Source organism: Oncorhynchus clarkii, chromosome 19 (genome assembly GCF_045791955.1).
Source record: "Oncorhynchus clarkii lewisi isolate Uvic-CL-2024 chromosome 19, UVic_Ocla_1.0, whole genome shotgun sequence".
Lineage (NCBI taxonomy): Eukaryota > Metazoa > Chordata > Actinopteri > Salmoniformes > Salmonidae > Oncorhynchus > Oncorhynchus clarkii.
Window position 1 is genome coordinate 30112295 of NC_092165.1, and position 15708 is coordinate 30128002.

General features: G+C 42.6%; 1 protein-coding gene across 1 annotated transcript in view; it reads right to left on the minus strand.

Moving 5' to 3' along the window:
- Positions 1 to 15042, minus strand: part of LOC139374203 (protein phosphatase 1 regulatory subunit 37) — a 70690-nt gene extending 55648 nt beyond the window's left edge. The window contains exons 1-6 of the mRNA XM_071115222.1: positions 14889 to 15042; positions 13691 to 13788; positions 7411 to 7456; positions 6026 to 6126; positions 5728 to 5847; positions 4109 to 4256 (exon numbers count right to left, since the gene is read on the minus strand). Of these exons, the coding sequence (XP_070971323.1) occupies positions 4109 to 4256; positions 5728 to 5847; positions 6026 to 6126; positions 7411 to 7456; positions 13691 to 13788; positions 14889 to 15042 (667 nt within the window). The remainder of the gene's footprint in view (positions 1 to 4108; positions 4257 to 5727; positions 5848 to 6025; positions 6127 to 7410; positions 7457 to 13690; positions 13789 to 14888) is intronic.
- Between the last annotated feature and the right edge of the window lie 666 nt (positions 15043 to 15708).

Consider the following 15708-nt stretch of genomic DNA (forward strand, 5'->3'; position numbering starts at 1 on the left):
GGCGTGCGGCCCGTCGAGCGCCACAATCAGGGCCCCTTCGATCGAAGGCAATGATCCACAGCTGGGCCCCCCGCAGAGAAGGATGGAAAGGAACGGGGGAGGACAGGGGGGTAGGCAGGGGCGACGAGGCTGGATGCACGGCCCAAAAATATCAAAAGGATCCAGGAGGGTTTAAAGAGATAGGGTCTCTGTCTCAGTGGTGAGAAGGAAGAGCATGTACGTGTATGTGCCTGTCTCTTCCTCTGGCTCATTTACAGATTTACAGGTCATTGTCTCCTCCCTGATCACTAGAGTACACCGGCCCAGCCCCCTGCTGCTCACAGAAGAGGAACACCTCCCTCGGTCGTCACGGTTACGTCCCAGAGATGAAACACCAGCCAATCAATGAAGGTCACCGTCCAAGGACAGCAGGACCAAAGCCATCACCATGGAGCCGTAGGGTGTGACATTGGTGAAAGCTTTCATCTTAACCTTAAGCTGTACTTGGCTAAAGGCTCCGTGGTAAAAATGATTCAAAAAAACAAATGAGTAAATTACAGAAATATGATTGAAGTAAATGTTAGAATATCCCTCAACATAATTTCTTTTTGAGATTTTTACAAGTTAAGGTATTTGTATATCTTGCTCCTGACCAAGGTAATATTATTGTCAGGGAAAGTCCAGTCCTATTGGAAGTCCAATGCTGTGTGCTGGAGGGCAGTGTTGGCCTCTTGTGCCTGGGTGCAGCGGTACGGACACAGTGTAGCACATGGGTGTCAAACATACTGCTCCGGCCTGCGAGCCTATTCAATCCAGCCTGTGGCTGGTGTGAGTAAAAAATGTACTGTACTGTGCAAAAGTTTTAAGCAGGTGTGAAAAAATGCTGCAAAGTCAGGGATTTTGTAGGCCTATAGTCAGGTGTATGAATTAACAATTATACCAAACAGCTGCAAATAATCATCAATTCAATATGTAGGTTGAAACACAATCATTAACTGAAACAGAAACAGCTGTGTAGGAGGAATAAAACTCAGCTAACAAGGTGAGGTTGCTGAAGACAGTTCACTGTCAAAAGTCATACACCATGGCAAGACTGAGCACGGCAACAAGACACAATGTAGTTGTACTGCATCTGCAAGGTCTCTCCCACGCAGAAATGTACAGGCAGACAGCGGCTTCCAGATGTGCTGTCCAAACTCTTTTGCAGAAGCAAAGAAACGGGCAACGTTCAGGACCGTAAGAAGCAGTGGTGGGCCAAGGAAACGTACTGCAGCAGATGAAAGACACATCATGCTTCCTTCCCTTCGCAATCGGAAGATGTCCAGCAGTGCCATCAGCTCAGAATTGGCAGAAAACAGTGGGACCTTGGCACAGCCATCTACTGTCCGGAGAAGTCTGGTCAGAAGTGGTCGTCATGGAAGACTTGCGGCCAAAAAGCCATACCTCTGACGTGGAAACAAGGCCAAGCGACTCAACTATGCAAGAAAACACAGGAACTGGGGTGCAGAAAAAATGGCTGCAGGTCCTCTGAACTGATGAGTCAATTGAAATATTTGGCTGTAGCAGAAGGCAGTTTGTTCACCAGGGGGCTGGAGAGCGGTACACAAATGAGTGTCTGCAGGCAACAATGAAGCACTCCTTGCACGTTTGGGGCTGCATTTCTGCAAATGGAGTTGGGGATTTGGTCAGAATGAATGGTCTCCTCAATGCTGAGAAGTACAGGCAGATAGTTATCCATCATGTAATACCATCAGGAAGGCATCTGATTGGCCCCAAATATATTCTCCAGCATGACAACGACCCCAAACACACAGCAAATGTCATTAAGAACTATCTTCAGTGTAAAGAAGAACAAGGAGTCCTGGAAGTGATGGTACGGCCCACACAGAGCCCTGATCTCAACATCATAAAGTCTATTTGGGATTACATGAAGAGAGAGAAGCATCTGAGGCTGCCTAAATCCACAGAAGAACTGTGGTTAGTTCTCGAAGATGTTTGAGTTCCTTAAAAAAGTGTACATAGATGAATTGATGCTGTTTTGAAGGCCAAGGGTGGTCACACCAAATATTGATTTGATGTAGATTTTTCTTCTGTTCACTCACCTCTGCATTTTGTTAATTGATAAATATAAACTATTAACATGACTATTTTTGAAAGCATTCTTACTTTACAGCATTTTTTCACACCTGCCTAAGACTTTTGCACAATACTGTATAAAACAGTTCAAGTCGGAAGTTTACATACGCCAAATACAATTAAACTCAGTTTTTCACAATTCCTGACATTTAATCCTAGTAAAAAGTCCCTGTCTTAGGTCAGTTAGGATCGCCACTTTATTTTAAGAATGTGAAATGTCAGAATAATAGTAGAAAGAATGATTTATTTCAGCTTTAATTTTCACTCTGTCATTTAGGTTAGTATTGTGGAGTAACTACAATATTGTTGATCCATCCACCGTTTTCTCCTATCACAGCCATTAAACTCTGTTTTAAAGTCACTATTGGCCTTATGGTGAAATCCCTGAGTGTACAAAACATTATAAACTGAGATTTCCATGTCATTGACTGACCATGTGAATCCAGGTGAAAGCTATGATCCCTTAGCGATGTCACATGTGAAATCCACTTCAATCAGTGTAGATGAAGGGGAGGACACAGGTTAAAGAAAATATTTTTTAAGTATGCGTGCCCTTCAGAGGGTGAATGGGCAAGACAAAAGTTTTAAGTGTCTTTGAACGGAGTATGGTAGTAGGTGCCAGGTGCACCGGTTTGTGTCACGTTCAAAAGTTTCCAATTTGCATCAAGAATGGTCCACCACCCAAAGGGACATCCAGCCAACTTGACACAACTGTGGGAAGCATTGGAGTCAACATGGGCCAGCATCCCTGTGGAACGTTTCGACACCTTGTAGAGTCCATGCCCTGACAAAATTAGGCTGTTCTGAGGGCAAAAGGTTGGGGTGCAACTCAATATTAGGAAGGTGTTCCTAATGTTTTATACACTATATTTTTTGGGGGGTATGGGGGTTTTAGAGGAGAAAAAAAGCGATGGATAAAGTATTATTTTTTGCACATTTTGACAGTGAGGAAATACAATTAATTGTAAGTGTGGCACTCTGGACCTCAGTGAAGACCAAATACAGGGCAAAATGAGTTTAGCAGCTCTGGTGAAAGACCTGATACCTGGTGAAATAACTGTTCTGAGGCCTGGTTACTGGTCCTCGTACTACAGAAAGTCCTAGGTAGAGAGGATAGTGTCTCTGGCCACGGTGACGGTGTGGATCGGTGCGGCGGTGTGTAAAGTGACAGGTTGAAGATTAGGACATCTAATCCCGGGCCAGTACCACTGTGAGGGTCACAGGGCCAAAATCTGCTCCTCCGCTCCTTGTCCTCCGTCATCTGTTCCTGCTGGCCACGGCCAAGCATGGACAACACCGAGTGCACACACATACGCACACGGAATACACACAGACACACACAAACACACATATGCAGTCACGCACACACACCCACACCCACAGGAGATACTACTGAGCCCTATCAGGCCATGAGGAAGAACTCAGAAATAACAGATTGTGTGTGTGTGTGTGTGTGTGTGTGTGTGTGTGTGTGTGTGTGTGTGTGTGTGTGTGTGTGTGTGTGTGTGTACATGTTTATATATACTTGTGGGTACCAGAAGTCCGCACAAGAATAGTAAACAAACAAAAACGTTACCAACTGGGGACTTTTTTTTAAGGTTAGGGTTAGGGCAAATGGGATTTTGGATGGGACTGAATTGTGTGTCCCCACAAGGTTAGTTCTACAAGACTGTGTGTGTGTGTGGGTGTGGGTGTGTGTGTGTGTGTGTGTGTGCATGTTTCGCTACCTTCTACCACAATGTCCTGACAAGGTAGGAAAATAAGAACATTTTGGAAAAGTCAGGACTTTTTTTCCATGTCCTGAATTTGTTCAAATGCTATTTTAGGGTTAGGTGTGGGGTTTGGGTTTAAGAGTTAGGGTTAGGGGTTAAGGTTAGAGTTATGGAAAATATAGTTTTGAATGGGAACACATTTCTACTCCCCAAAAAGTCCTGATAATTCTCTAAAACAAAGCTGTGTGTGTGCATGTCTTATGCATACGTGCAGGGCATACCAAGTGTGAAGAGGGGTCTGCCACTGAGGCAGGTGCTTTGGAGGTGCAGCACGGTGAGTCTGCTGCTTAGGAGGGCTCTTGACAGGACCTGGGCTGGATACTGTAGCAGGGCCACGTTACACACATCCAGCCTCAACAGACACACACTCTACAGAGAGACAAACACAAGGATCTCATCAGAGAGAGGGGGAGGGCGGGGGACAGAGGGAGAGAGAGAGAGAGAGGGGTGGGGAGAGATAGAGAGAGATGGACGGGAGATAGAGGACAGAGATAAAGGGAGAGAAAGTCAGCAAAACTTTGAGGGGATGGAAAAACAGAGATGGAGGGAAGGACAGGGTATGACAGGGACAGAGAGCGAGAGAGGCGTGTAAGAGAGAGTGAGGGTCTGAGATGCTAGGTTATGGACTGGCCTCTGTACCTTACTTCTGATCAAACACTTCCAGAACCTGTCAGAAAAAGATGGCAGGGAGGGAGGGAGGAGAGGCTGAAAGGCTAGGCCGTGCCCTAAGTGTGGACTGAACTCCCTATTCTACCTCACCTTCAAACACTAGAGGAAGAGGGGAATGCCAGTAAGGCAAAACAACACTGACTGACAGAAGGAGAGAGTGACAGAGCGAGAGTGTGGCTGAAGGGCTAGGCTGTGTCCCTGGTGGGGACTGGCCTCCATGCATCACCTCTCCTCAGCAACCACTAGCCTGTCTGAAGGAGGAGAGGAGAGGAGGAACATCAAAAAAGGATGGGAAGAAAACAGTCCTGAGTGACGGAGGGAGAGCGGGCAGGTCTGGGGGCCATTGTTAGTCTCCATCAACCCCCCCCCCCGCCATCTCTCCGTCCGTCTGGTCGGCACATCAAACGTGTCCAGATTTTTTTCTCTCTTGCTGCATCCTCCATCTCTCGCTCTACACCAAGGTGATTTTGATTGATCTTGAGTAATACTGCCTAAGAGCCAGCTTTTGGTCTCACCCTTGAAGTCCATTTCACCACGAGGCAAAGCCTCACCTCTCTTTCATCTAAGAACTATCACTAATTGAACAAACATTGAAATGAATTTATACCATAACCAGCCGATTCCATCCAGCACTCTGAAATTCTAAGGAATGATAGAGGTTGTCATCTGGGCTTATTTTGTCATTGGCAAATTACTTAACGATCCCTCATCTGTTGGTCTATCTGTCTGTCTCTCAGACACAGTTAGCTAACATAAGATGCTTGGGAAGATTTCCTTGGCATACTTTGAGTCCTGCCCTGGGCTCTGAGGGCTTTATCACCCCCAAGGACACGACCAGGCTGGCAGACAGGCCTTCAGAAATAGCATTTGGGATCTGCAGGATCATTTCTCCTGGCTCTGCTAGCTAATCAGATGCCCGTGGTAATGAAGTCTGAGGTACTGACTGGGGGTAATGGCGCGTGCGTGCGCGATTGTGTGCATGCATGCGTGTTAGCTAACAAAGTTAGGCAGCTTCTCTGGGAACTGCCGAACTTGAATATACTTTCTTTTTTTTTGCCCTCAATACTCACTCGCCTTACTTCTAGAATACATTCCCTCCTATAGTATGTGCACTTTCTCACCCCTGGCCTAAATCCACACATAGAAACACATTACGCTGAACTACATGTACCTGCTTTATCAAATGAGAGAGGGCCTTCCAACCAGATATCCCCATGCCGGTGTTGTCAGAGATGTCAAGATGGGGGGTAGATTCATAATACAAAATCATATCCAGCAAGGATGATGCTCCCTGGAAGAAGAAAAAAAAAGAAGAAAAGGGAGCGAGGTTTAAATTCAACAGCAACATAGTAATGGAGTTCCCAGTTCCTTTGATGGAGAGTAAAATCCGATACACAGGGACAGCTGAATACAAAACCCAATTGGAAAGTAAAAATGGAAAAAATAAAGTTTTTGCTCATAACACTCACATTTTCCTCCAGCTCTGCCGCTTGCAGATTGATGAAATCAAAGCTCAGTGATTTCAGTATGACTTCCAGAGCCTCGCAGGAAAGGTGGTCTAATCGCTCACCTGAGTAGGGAAAGCAATCAAATAGAAGATAATTGGGACTGTTTGCTAACAGTCAGATTGCCATGTCCCCAGTCAGGAGTCAGTGTTATTTTGTGATTGGAATTTTAGGAAACTCAGGGAGGCTAGAGCACACAAAACAACCTTCCCCTCCTACCCCTCCTTTAGAAAACGTAAATCATCTCTTTATCTGTGCAATTGTTTACTTTCTGAATTAAAGTTGTACAGTAAGCTCCGAGAGAAGAAAAGCATCTCCACAGATTATGTGACTGGTAGTTAGTGCACAGTGTGATGTGGCGACTCAAGAGTTAAAAGGCGAAAGACGTTCTCTCTCTAACAAGATCCCATCCACTGCCCTCCCTCCCTCCCTCCCTCCCTCCCTCCCTCCCTCCCTCCCTCCCTCCCTCCCTCCCTCCCTCCCTCCCTCCCTCCCTCCCTCCCTCCCTCCCTCCCTCCCTCCCTCCCTCCCTCCCTCCCAGTCATGAATCAAAGGGTGTCTGATTATTCAACACCAGATGACTTTTGAACAAAGAGAGAGACTTTGATGGCCGCGGCGTCAGTCCGCCTCTCTCAGAGGCCCTAGCTCCTTCCTTCCTTCCCCTCATAAACTCTTATCTCCATGACCACGGAGGGAGGGAGCAAACAGCACATCGCTGTCTCACAGCTCACACACATCCTCCTCCTTTTCATTATTAGCATAATCATTTGTAAAAAAATAAATAATTAAATGTTTAAACAATAATCACTTAACTGTACTGTAGGAACAGGGGGAACCGCAAGGAAGGGGAGGAACTGAAATCCCCTCTATCTAATCCCCTCTGTGTTGGGGAAGATAATAACTAATGCAGGGTGTCATCACCCCAGTGTGATGTCATCAGTGCGTGACAACTGAGAGGGGGGGGAACAAGATGACCCCATGTTGGAATCACACATCCCCACTGGGGTGGCAGCTCTCCTGTTACACTCATCAAAGGGGGGCAGGGGTTAACCCCAAACTGAAGCTTCACAGCATCAGAGGAGTGATTCAATTCTACTGGTACTGTAAATGGATGTTATAGTAAGATGATGGCTAATTAGCAATATTCTGTATAATGTACTGAAATGTGATGTCTTTCGGGCTACTAACTTTCTAGTATTGTAATATTCCAATCTTACACTGTTATAACCGTTATAATAGTCATTCATTTTACACTCAACAAGCACCATACCACTCACTGTATAAAATATTGTATTAATCATACCCTATGTCGTAAATAAAGTTAGAACAAACATTTCACATTAGCTTACCTTTCAAATCCAGACATGGGGCCCTGCCATTTAAACTGGTAACCTGCTGATGGAGAGAGAAAATGTAGCATTTCTCATTAACATAAACAATACAGTTAATGTACCCCTCTAACACGAGGCCTCTGCATCCCTCCATGGCTCTCTGACTTGTTTGTTCAGAGTTAGAAGCTCTAGCTTCCACTGCCACCACCACAACAGCAACATGAGAGCATGAATTATGGATTTCACACAGTTTACTATTGATGGCAACACCATGTCCTAATTAACCAGTGTATATTAATTAGCAACAGCTGGTCATCTGTTGAGGCGTTCATTTGCCAAGCCACTGTTCCACATACATCTAATTTGACTACATCAATCTCCAAAGGTGACATAATTGCATCATGGAAATTGTCATCTTTTATTCTCCTGACAACCAGAACACAACAGCAAAGGAGCGAAAGAGAATCCCTCCTTACATGCAGATGAAAAAAGAATGTGATAGCATGTTCCCTCGTCTCTCCCTCTCCCTCCCTCTCTCTCTCTCTCTCTCTCTCTCTCTCTCTCTCTCTCTGGAAAGGAAGGAATGCGATCATTTCAACTGTTTCTCCCTCACATCAAGTGGAGGAACCGAATGCACGCCGTCTTCGTTTTGCCAAATCCCACTGTGTGAAGATGCCACCAGCTTATTCTCATATACTGCCTGTTTTATTTCATCCTTAAATATGATTCATTGTTGAAGGGACATGAGAGTACAAAATACCTTGAAGGAATGATTTCCTATATATTTTCTGTCTAGGAGCAGGGAAGAGAGACAATAGACCCCTTAAAAATGTTCTCAGCCAGAACCAAACTACATTAATCAAGATAACATAAATAAATTACACTTTGTAAATAGAGGTGTATTATTGGTTATAATTACACATTTCCTTTGAAATTATCAGTGTGCAGAAACACACCAAAACAATACAAGGAATAACGCAAGACACATGAGTGACGTGTCACATTCGCCTAAAAAGAACGTGCAACACATATTGTGCCAAAGACAATGTTGGCGGCGGAAAAGGCTATACACACACACACACACACACACACACACACACACACACACACACACACATTTTATTTACAGAGGAACCACCACCACAAAACAGAGCATGCATATCAATTTATTAAACCCCCTAATATAACATTATAGCTGTATGAGTTATGATATTGTTCTACTTTATGATAGCATCTCTTCTGAGTACTTAGCAGAATAACCCGAAGAGAGGATTTTATTGATGAGCAGGAGACATGAAAGTGTTATACGGTGTGGTCGGTCAATATACTGTATATATTCTGTTTGGGATAGAGTACAGAGATGTGACAAATGTCTGTAAAATCATTTGAGGCTGTGCAACCACCGGCCCACCCCACCGATCACACAAACAACCACACAAGTGCAAGTGCGCACACACACACACCCACACACACACACAGAGTAGTTGCTTTTTTTTTCATCTTAATGAATTTCTGAACTTATGAGCCCCCTTCCTTTTCCCTGTTGCTCTGCTGCTGAGATGTGCTGCCTAGCGTGGAGGAGAAAAACGAAGGGACCGAGTGCCAAACCTATTGATGTATCAGGAGGGAGAGGGACAAAATGAAGGGATAAAAAGAAAAGAAAGACAAGCTTTCCCTCTCCCAGGCAGAGAGGGATATGGTTTATAAACTTGACTTCTAGCGAAGTCATCTCTGGTGCATTTGCCATTCATCACTCCGTCGTCGGTCCAGGAATCCCAGTCCCGCGCTCTGCCTTTGAATTAACAAATGTTTCACTGCAGCTTCTTTTTTTTTAAACTCATTTAATTAGTTGAAAAAAAAGTTGATTTTTTTCTGAGCACTTTTCTACAGTTAAAGCTCTTAGGGGTTAAAATCACCAGCACATTTTCCATTCAGCATCTTTTCTGCAATAAAGGATCAATTATTTAAAATAACACGACCTTTTATCTCACACCCTTTGAAGGCAGCAAATAAAAAATGTAAATTGGGAGCTAATTAATATGCAAATGTATTCATTCCCAGTTAACAATTAGCAATTAAACCTGCAGTGTCTAGAAAGAGAAGAGACAAAATTAGTAACTTCATTTATCATTAAAAAAAAATGTAACGTACAGTACACAAAATTCTAATTGACTTTGAAAATATTTCCCACTGTCTTTCTTTGTTCATCTGTAATGATTTTGAAATGTGTGATAGTACATTTGGTAACATTATTAATGAGTCTTCATGTAAAGTATCTGTGTATTGTATCCCTAAATGCTAGATGTAAAATATAATGTTTATATTCACCACCTGCCTCTGCATGCTTCCGCTCCTCCATGTTTGAGTGCTTCTCTCTCTCTCTCTGTGTGTGTGTGTGTGTGTGTGTGTGTGTGTGTGTGTGTGTGTGTGTGTGTGTGTGTGTGTGTGTGTGTGTGTGTGTGTGTGTGTGTGTGTGTGTGTGTGTGTGTGTGTGTGTGTGTGTGTGTGTGTGTGTGCCTGCATGCATGCATGTGTGTGAGGGTGTTTTTGTGGTGTGTAGCAGAGCTAAAAATATCATCAGAAATATCATCTCCATACTACAGAAAGCACAGCATAAGCGTGTGTTGTGTGTATCAGTCCAGAGGGTCAAGTTTAAAAAAAAGTCTGCATGGGAAGTTATTTAGACTGGATGGTGTTTAGATGTTTGTGAGTTTGTATCGTATCGCTGGGCAGACAGAGGGTTATTGCATATCACAGACGCTGTGCTTTTCTGATGGATGCTGAGGTACAGGGCTCCGAGAGAGAGGGAGATAGACAGAGAGCACAGGAGGGAGAGGGAGAGATGGGTACACACAGACGACAGGATTGACTCAAATGGGAACCGTTTGGTTTGAAATGTAAGCTATTTACAAAACCTATGCCTGATCTCTGGATATGTCAGATCTTATCAAGATGAGGCTGCTGCAACAGCAATATTACAACTGCAAATTAATTCAATAATCACTAATACTAATACTGCTGTTATTCTAAAATAGGAGTAATACTACTTATATAACATTTTTGGTTACTTATAAAATCATCTTTCAAAGCTATTTTGTCCACTGTTGAATGTATTTTAATTTAACCAAAATGAACCATATTAGAAGGCTCACCTCAAATTAAAATTAATATTGAGAGGAGTCACAGATCCTTTCACTTCTAAAAAAATGATGTTTTAGTGAAGGTTTGTCTGAGCGTTCCCAAAGTACAATCTTGAGTGTGAGCCTGTGTAGGTTCCCAATGGTCTCCAGCCAAGCTAAGGAAAGGAAGCACTCTTCTCTTCAGGCTCTCACACTCCTGCATTCAGATAGCTGTGGTTAGGGCATTGCCCCAGTAAGCGTCACCTCTTATCGCTGTCTGTGTTGTAATGAGCGAGGAGACATATGTCCGGTTCCCATGTTTGTTTTTGTTGTTGATAAGCCTGCATTCAGTCGGAAACATTCAAATCCCTATCACCTCGCTCAGCTTTTATTGGCATCTGAAGGACTAACAACAGCCTTGAAAATAGTGTAACTCTTACTTAGTGACATTTACCTCTCATCTGCCTATTCTCTACACCTGGGGAGACACAATAAAAATAATTTGATGCATTTCATTGTTTTAATGTGTTTCTCTTTAGAATTACACGCGGCGAGAAAGAGAGAGAGAGATCTCTGTGTGCTGTGAGAGGCACACTGGCTGGCAGCAGCCAAGGATCATGTTGTAACACCACCGTACCGTACAGTAGGTAGGCCGCTACAGCAGAACAATATTAACGCTAGTCAAGAGAATGAGAAACCAGCAGGGTTTGCATCTAATGCACAAATATTTGTTCTTGTCTTTAAATTCCTTGGGGGGGGGGGGGGGGGGGGGGGGGGGGGGGATTTGGCTACACACACAACAAAAACTGCATTTCTGTGAATTAAACCATGTGAATTTAACAGCAATAGAATATCACGTTGGCAGCTTTGCACCGGGAGGGATAATTCATCCTTCAATAAATAGGGAATTTATGACGGGGTAATTGATTTCTCCTCAGTCCACTCAACTGAAAAATCTGCAAGAGAAATAACCGATATCTATTCATTAAATGATTCAACAACAAGCAACTAATTCCTAGCTTAGGCTACTCCACCTGGTGCCAACAACCCAGAGAGAATACTAAATCCTATTTAGGTCATTGTGATTTGAGTCTTATAGTATTTTGGAATCATATCATCACACCCTTGCACTGTAGGTGAGAGCTCCAAATGAATACAGGACACTAATAAAATTGGAGGTGCTTTTGAAATTAATGAACATAAAAGTAAACAAATCATACTTTAAAGGCCAAGTGCAGTCAACATTCGGTTGTTCCTATGTTTTGATTCATATTGTACAACAGCTGATGAAACTAACACTGTAAAAGTGAGAAGAAATGTCTTCAGTGTTAGTTTCTGGTTGAAAATATAATCTACACAGGACCTTCTAATCATGAGATTTGCGTGGGCGGGAGTTTCAGCATCAATGATGACATCACCATGCGATAAATTGGTTAATCGACCAATTACAAAGAGAGTTCCAAACCTCTCAGCCAATAACTTCTAGTTTTAAGTTTCCCCTCCCCACTCAGACCACTCCCAGACAGTCCTATCAAAATTCTTGCTTGAGAAATCGTTTTTTTGCTCAATTTGAATGGAAATCTATTAGAAAAAGGTACTTTATTGATGCAAACATGGCTGCCAATGGGCCATTCAAACAAAAAATTACAACAGTCCTTCATGTCCAAGTCAAGGGTCTCATTTTGAATCCGAATGATTGCAGCATTTTGAAAAGTTAACCTTTCTCCCCCATGCCTAAATAGGGCTTAACTATGTTGATAGGACTTATCAGAATTATGTAAATAATCACAGGATCTAACCCAGAAAATAAAGCTTCATGAAATTCCAGACTTCAGAGAGAAAATGAAATGAAAGAGTAAGAGAGTCTGTGTTTAACTAAGGCAGCCCTGGGCCCTGAGCTGAAACCCATTATTGTTTATGAAGATGTAACCAAAAGCAATACTGTTTTATCCACTTAAAACATTTCAAAGAAACAGCGAAAGCCCACGGGTACAATAAAAGCTTTAAATAGTCTTCAACGGCCAACCTCAGGGGGATTACCCTGCTGAAAATACCTAATTTAATAAATATGCTCTTTAAGCTCACACTCATTTTGCATACTCTTATTATGAATTCACTCTCAGCCCTCTCTCTCTCTCGGCTAAATATTTCTCCTCTTAGCTACTCCTTAACCATACATATTTTACTCTTTTAGGAGGACCACCTACATTCATTTCGAACGCAATTGGGTTCATTAGTGCGTCCAACATAATACAGTGTGGGAATGTGTGAGTGTGTGTGCTTAATATAAGCACTGCTAAGTCTCTAATTTCCAACAAAGAATTCTCTTTGATCTAATCTTACATTTATGCAGGAGGGAAACTGATGTTCTTAACATTGCTGGTCCAAGTATAATAAGTAAGTACATAAAATAAATTATACATGTCGGAGTTTGTTTGTGTGTGTGTGTGTGTGTGTGCGTGTGTGTGTGTGTGTGTGTGTGTGTGTGTGTGTGTGTGTGTATACACCCGCACTAGCCCATGTTTATTTGTTTTTGTTTACAGCTGTGCTATTATTTACAAAGCCACTAACTTAAATCCAATGTAGTAGTTAACCTGCTCTTAGCCTCTTCTTTGCACAAGAGATGCAGTTCTAATTTTTTGTGCAATAAGCCTGATTGAGGCTGATTGAACGAACTGATCCAAATTACCCTTGGAATTTTAATATGTGCAGTCACACTGTGTGTCTACTACTGTGAGTGTCTGCTACAAAGCCAAGGGACCACAGTATCTCTGCCTATCTGTGGTAAAATATTGTCTTACTTTACAAAAAATGTATACTGTCACCACAAATCAGTATAGTCAGAGATTATTCATATCACTGGGTTTTATACCGATATGAACTGATCAGAATTGTCTTTCTTTTTCACTACTAATGTACCACAGTGCAACATGTACTGTATACTGTAAACAAAAATAAAATAAAAAAAAAAGGTTCTATGGGGATTATTTTGGGAAGGTTACAAAGACCCCATATCAGGTTTCAATTACTGGCCAAAATGGGTTGAAATAAAAGATTTTAGGGACAATATATATGAAATATGACTTTGAAGCAGTCTTGGTTCTAGAAGCATATTTTCTACGGATGTACCATAGAATTACATTAAACTAATCTTTTAATAGGATCTCTGTGGAATGTACCTCAAGTTGTTCCAGAATCTTGGGTTTAGGTTCCACCTGGTGCCTGTCGCAGCTCCTCTTGTAGGCCTCAATTACCTCTGCCAAGGTGAGGCTGTCAACTAAAATAGAAGAATACACTCATTACCCACCTTAATGTCTCTCTGTCCCAATGAACTGGGAGCTCCCACTCCAAAGTGCTTAGGCCATACGGATGGTACACAGTCCCACATCCTAAATGGCACCCTATTCCCTATTTAGTGTGCTACTTTTGACCAGGGCCTATATGGCTCTGGTAAAAAGTAATGCACTTATAGGTAATAGGGTGCCATTTTGGATGGAACCTGTACACTTCTGATTGACTGACTGTGGGGAAGGGAGAAGATGTCAGTCATTTGGAAGTGGGAAGGGCAGAGAGGATGAGTATCTGCCTTATAAATCAACCAATCAAGCGATCAAATTCATCCCAGGTGCCTTATGGAGTGAGCCTAACAGGTGTAGCTAGGCCTATAGGGCTTGCAGATGGAAACACTTGACTCACTGACTGTCTCAAACGTGATACATCATTTGTGTCATACTAAAGTTATAACACTCACAAATAATGTATTTCACACCACTCATCACTAAAACCGTAACATGATAATGGCCTCCATAGTCATTCCAATGGTTCTGTAAACATCATGTAAGTATATCCAGAGAATGACAGCTCCCTCTAAACCAATAAAAACACTTATCTTGAATCTGATTAGAAAAGTGTGTGTGTGTGTGTGTGTGTGCCTCAGGATGCTTAAATCCTTGCCATTAATTAAAACATATCTACAGTAATTAATTAATTTACTTCAAAACATTTAGGTCACTAGGAGATACTGCTGTGATTCTGTGTTGGTTACCATGTTTATGCAAATCACTAATACATATAGGAGGGTGGGGAATCAGGGAGGGAAAGAGGGGAGGACCAGAATACAAATCAGGAGACTTGATCTTGAGACCATGTAAAATGTCAAAATGTCCAATGAGTGGAGTATGAAACTGATTAGTGCTAGGTCTACCTTACATCAATCAGCCCTCCACACTACACAGAACAACATTAGCCTATGCCGACTGGCCTATACCATACCTACGTGCAGATTCTAAGTGGGCCTATATCAATCACTAAAAGTTATCCCTCCCTTATTCCCTCAGAGCCATCAAGGGAGAGAAGAGGTAGAGGACATCAGCTCACCATTGATCGTGTCCTTGCGCTCAGCGAAGCCTGACACTATCTCCTCATCCGGAGGGAAAGACACATGCTTTTCACCTTTACATTTCTTTGGGCGCCAGGACGGAGACGGGGATGAAGTCTCTCCGTCATTATCGCTGTCACTGCGTCTAGTCATCGTTCGTTCCGCTTCCAAACGTCCAGTATGAATCTCCCAGTTGGGGAGGATATTTTTTGGATAGGGGCGCAATTGGATTCGAGTCACCAGAGCGCTCCGAGTTTTATCCGTTTATCGTTGGACATCTCAAGGGCCATTCTTGTTTTATACAGTCGTAGCTCACAGGTCATCAAACTACACGTTTTGTTATAAAAGCGATGGCATTGAATAAACTCCTCGTCTAGTGGCAACAGGATTCAAACTCTCCCAAAGTTTAGGTTTCCAGTGCAATACTTTCAGGGAGATGCTCAGGCTAGAAACAAGATAGGGCTACTCATGTGCCCATCCATATCTTATTCATGAGCCATGCCATGTGATGCAAGTGAAACCCAATATTTTCTAAAACTATCAAATGGCCAGCAACAAGTACAATAATAATTCAGTTAAACTTGTATAAAATAGGTTACAATATAATTGATAACTACACAATATATAATACATATCATACAAATTTAGAATGATCGACTTCTCATTTTGATATTCTCACTGCCTGTAATCTCTACTAACTTTGCTAAACCTATCAAATGTTTATACTTTAGCATGTAGATAGAGGTATATGCTGCTGCTGCTGCTCCTCCTGTTCTCCTTTATCCTCCTTCATCTCCTCCTCAGCATGAGCACCTGCAT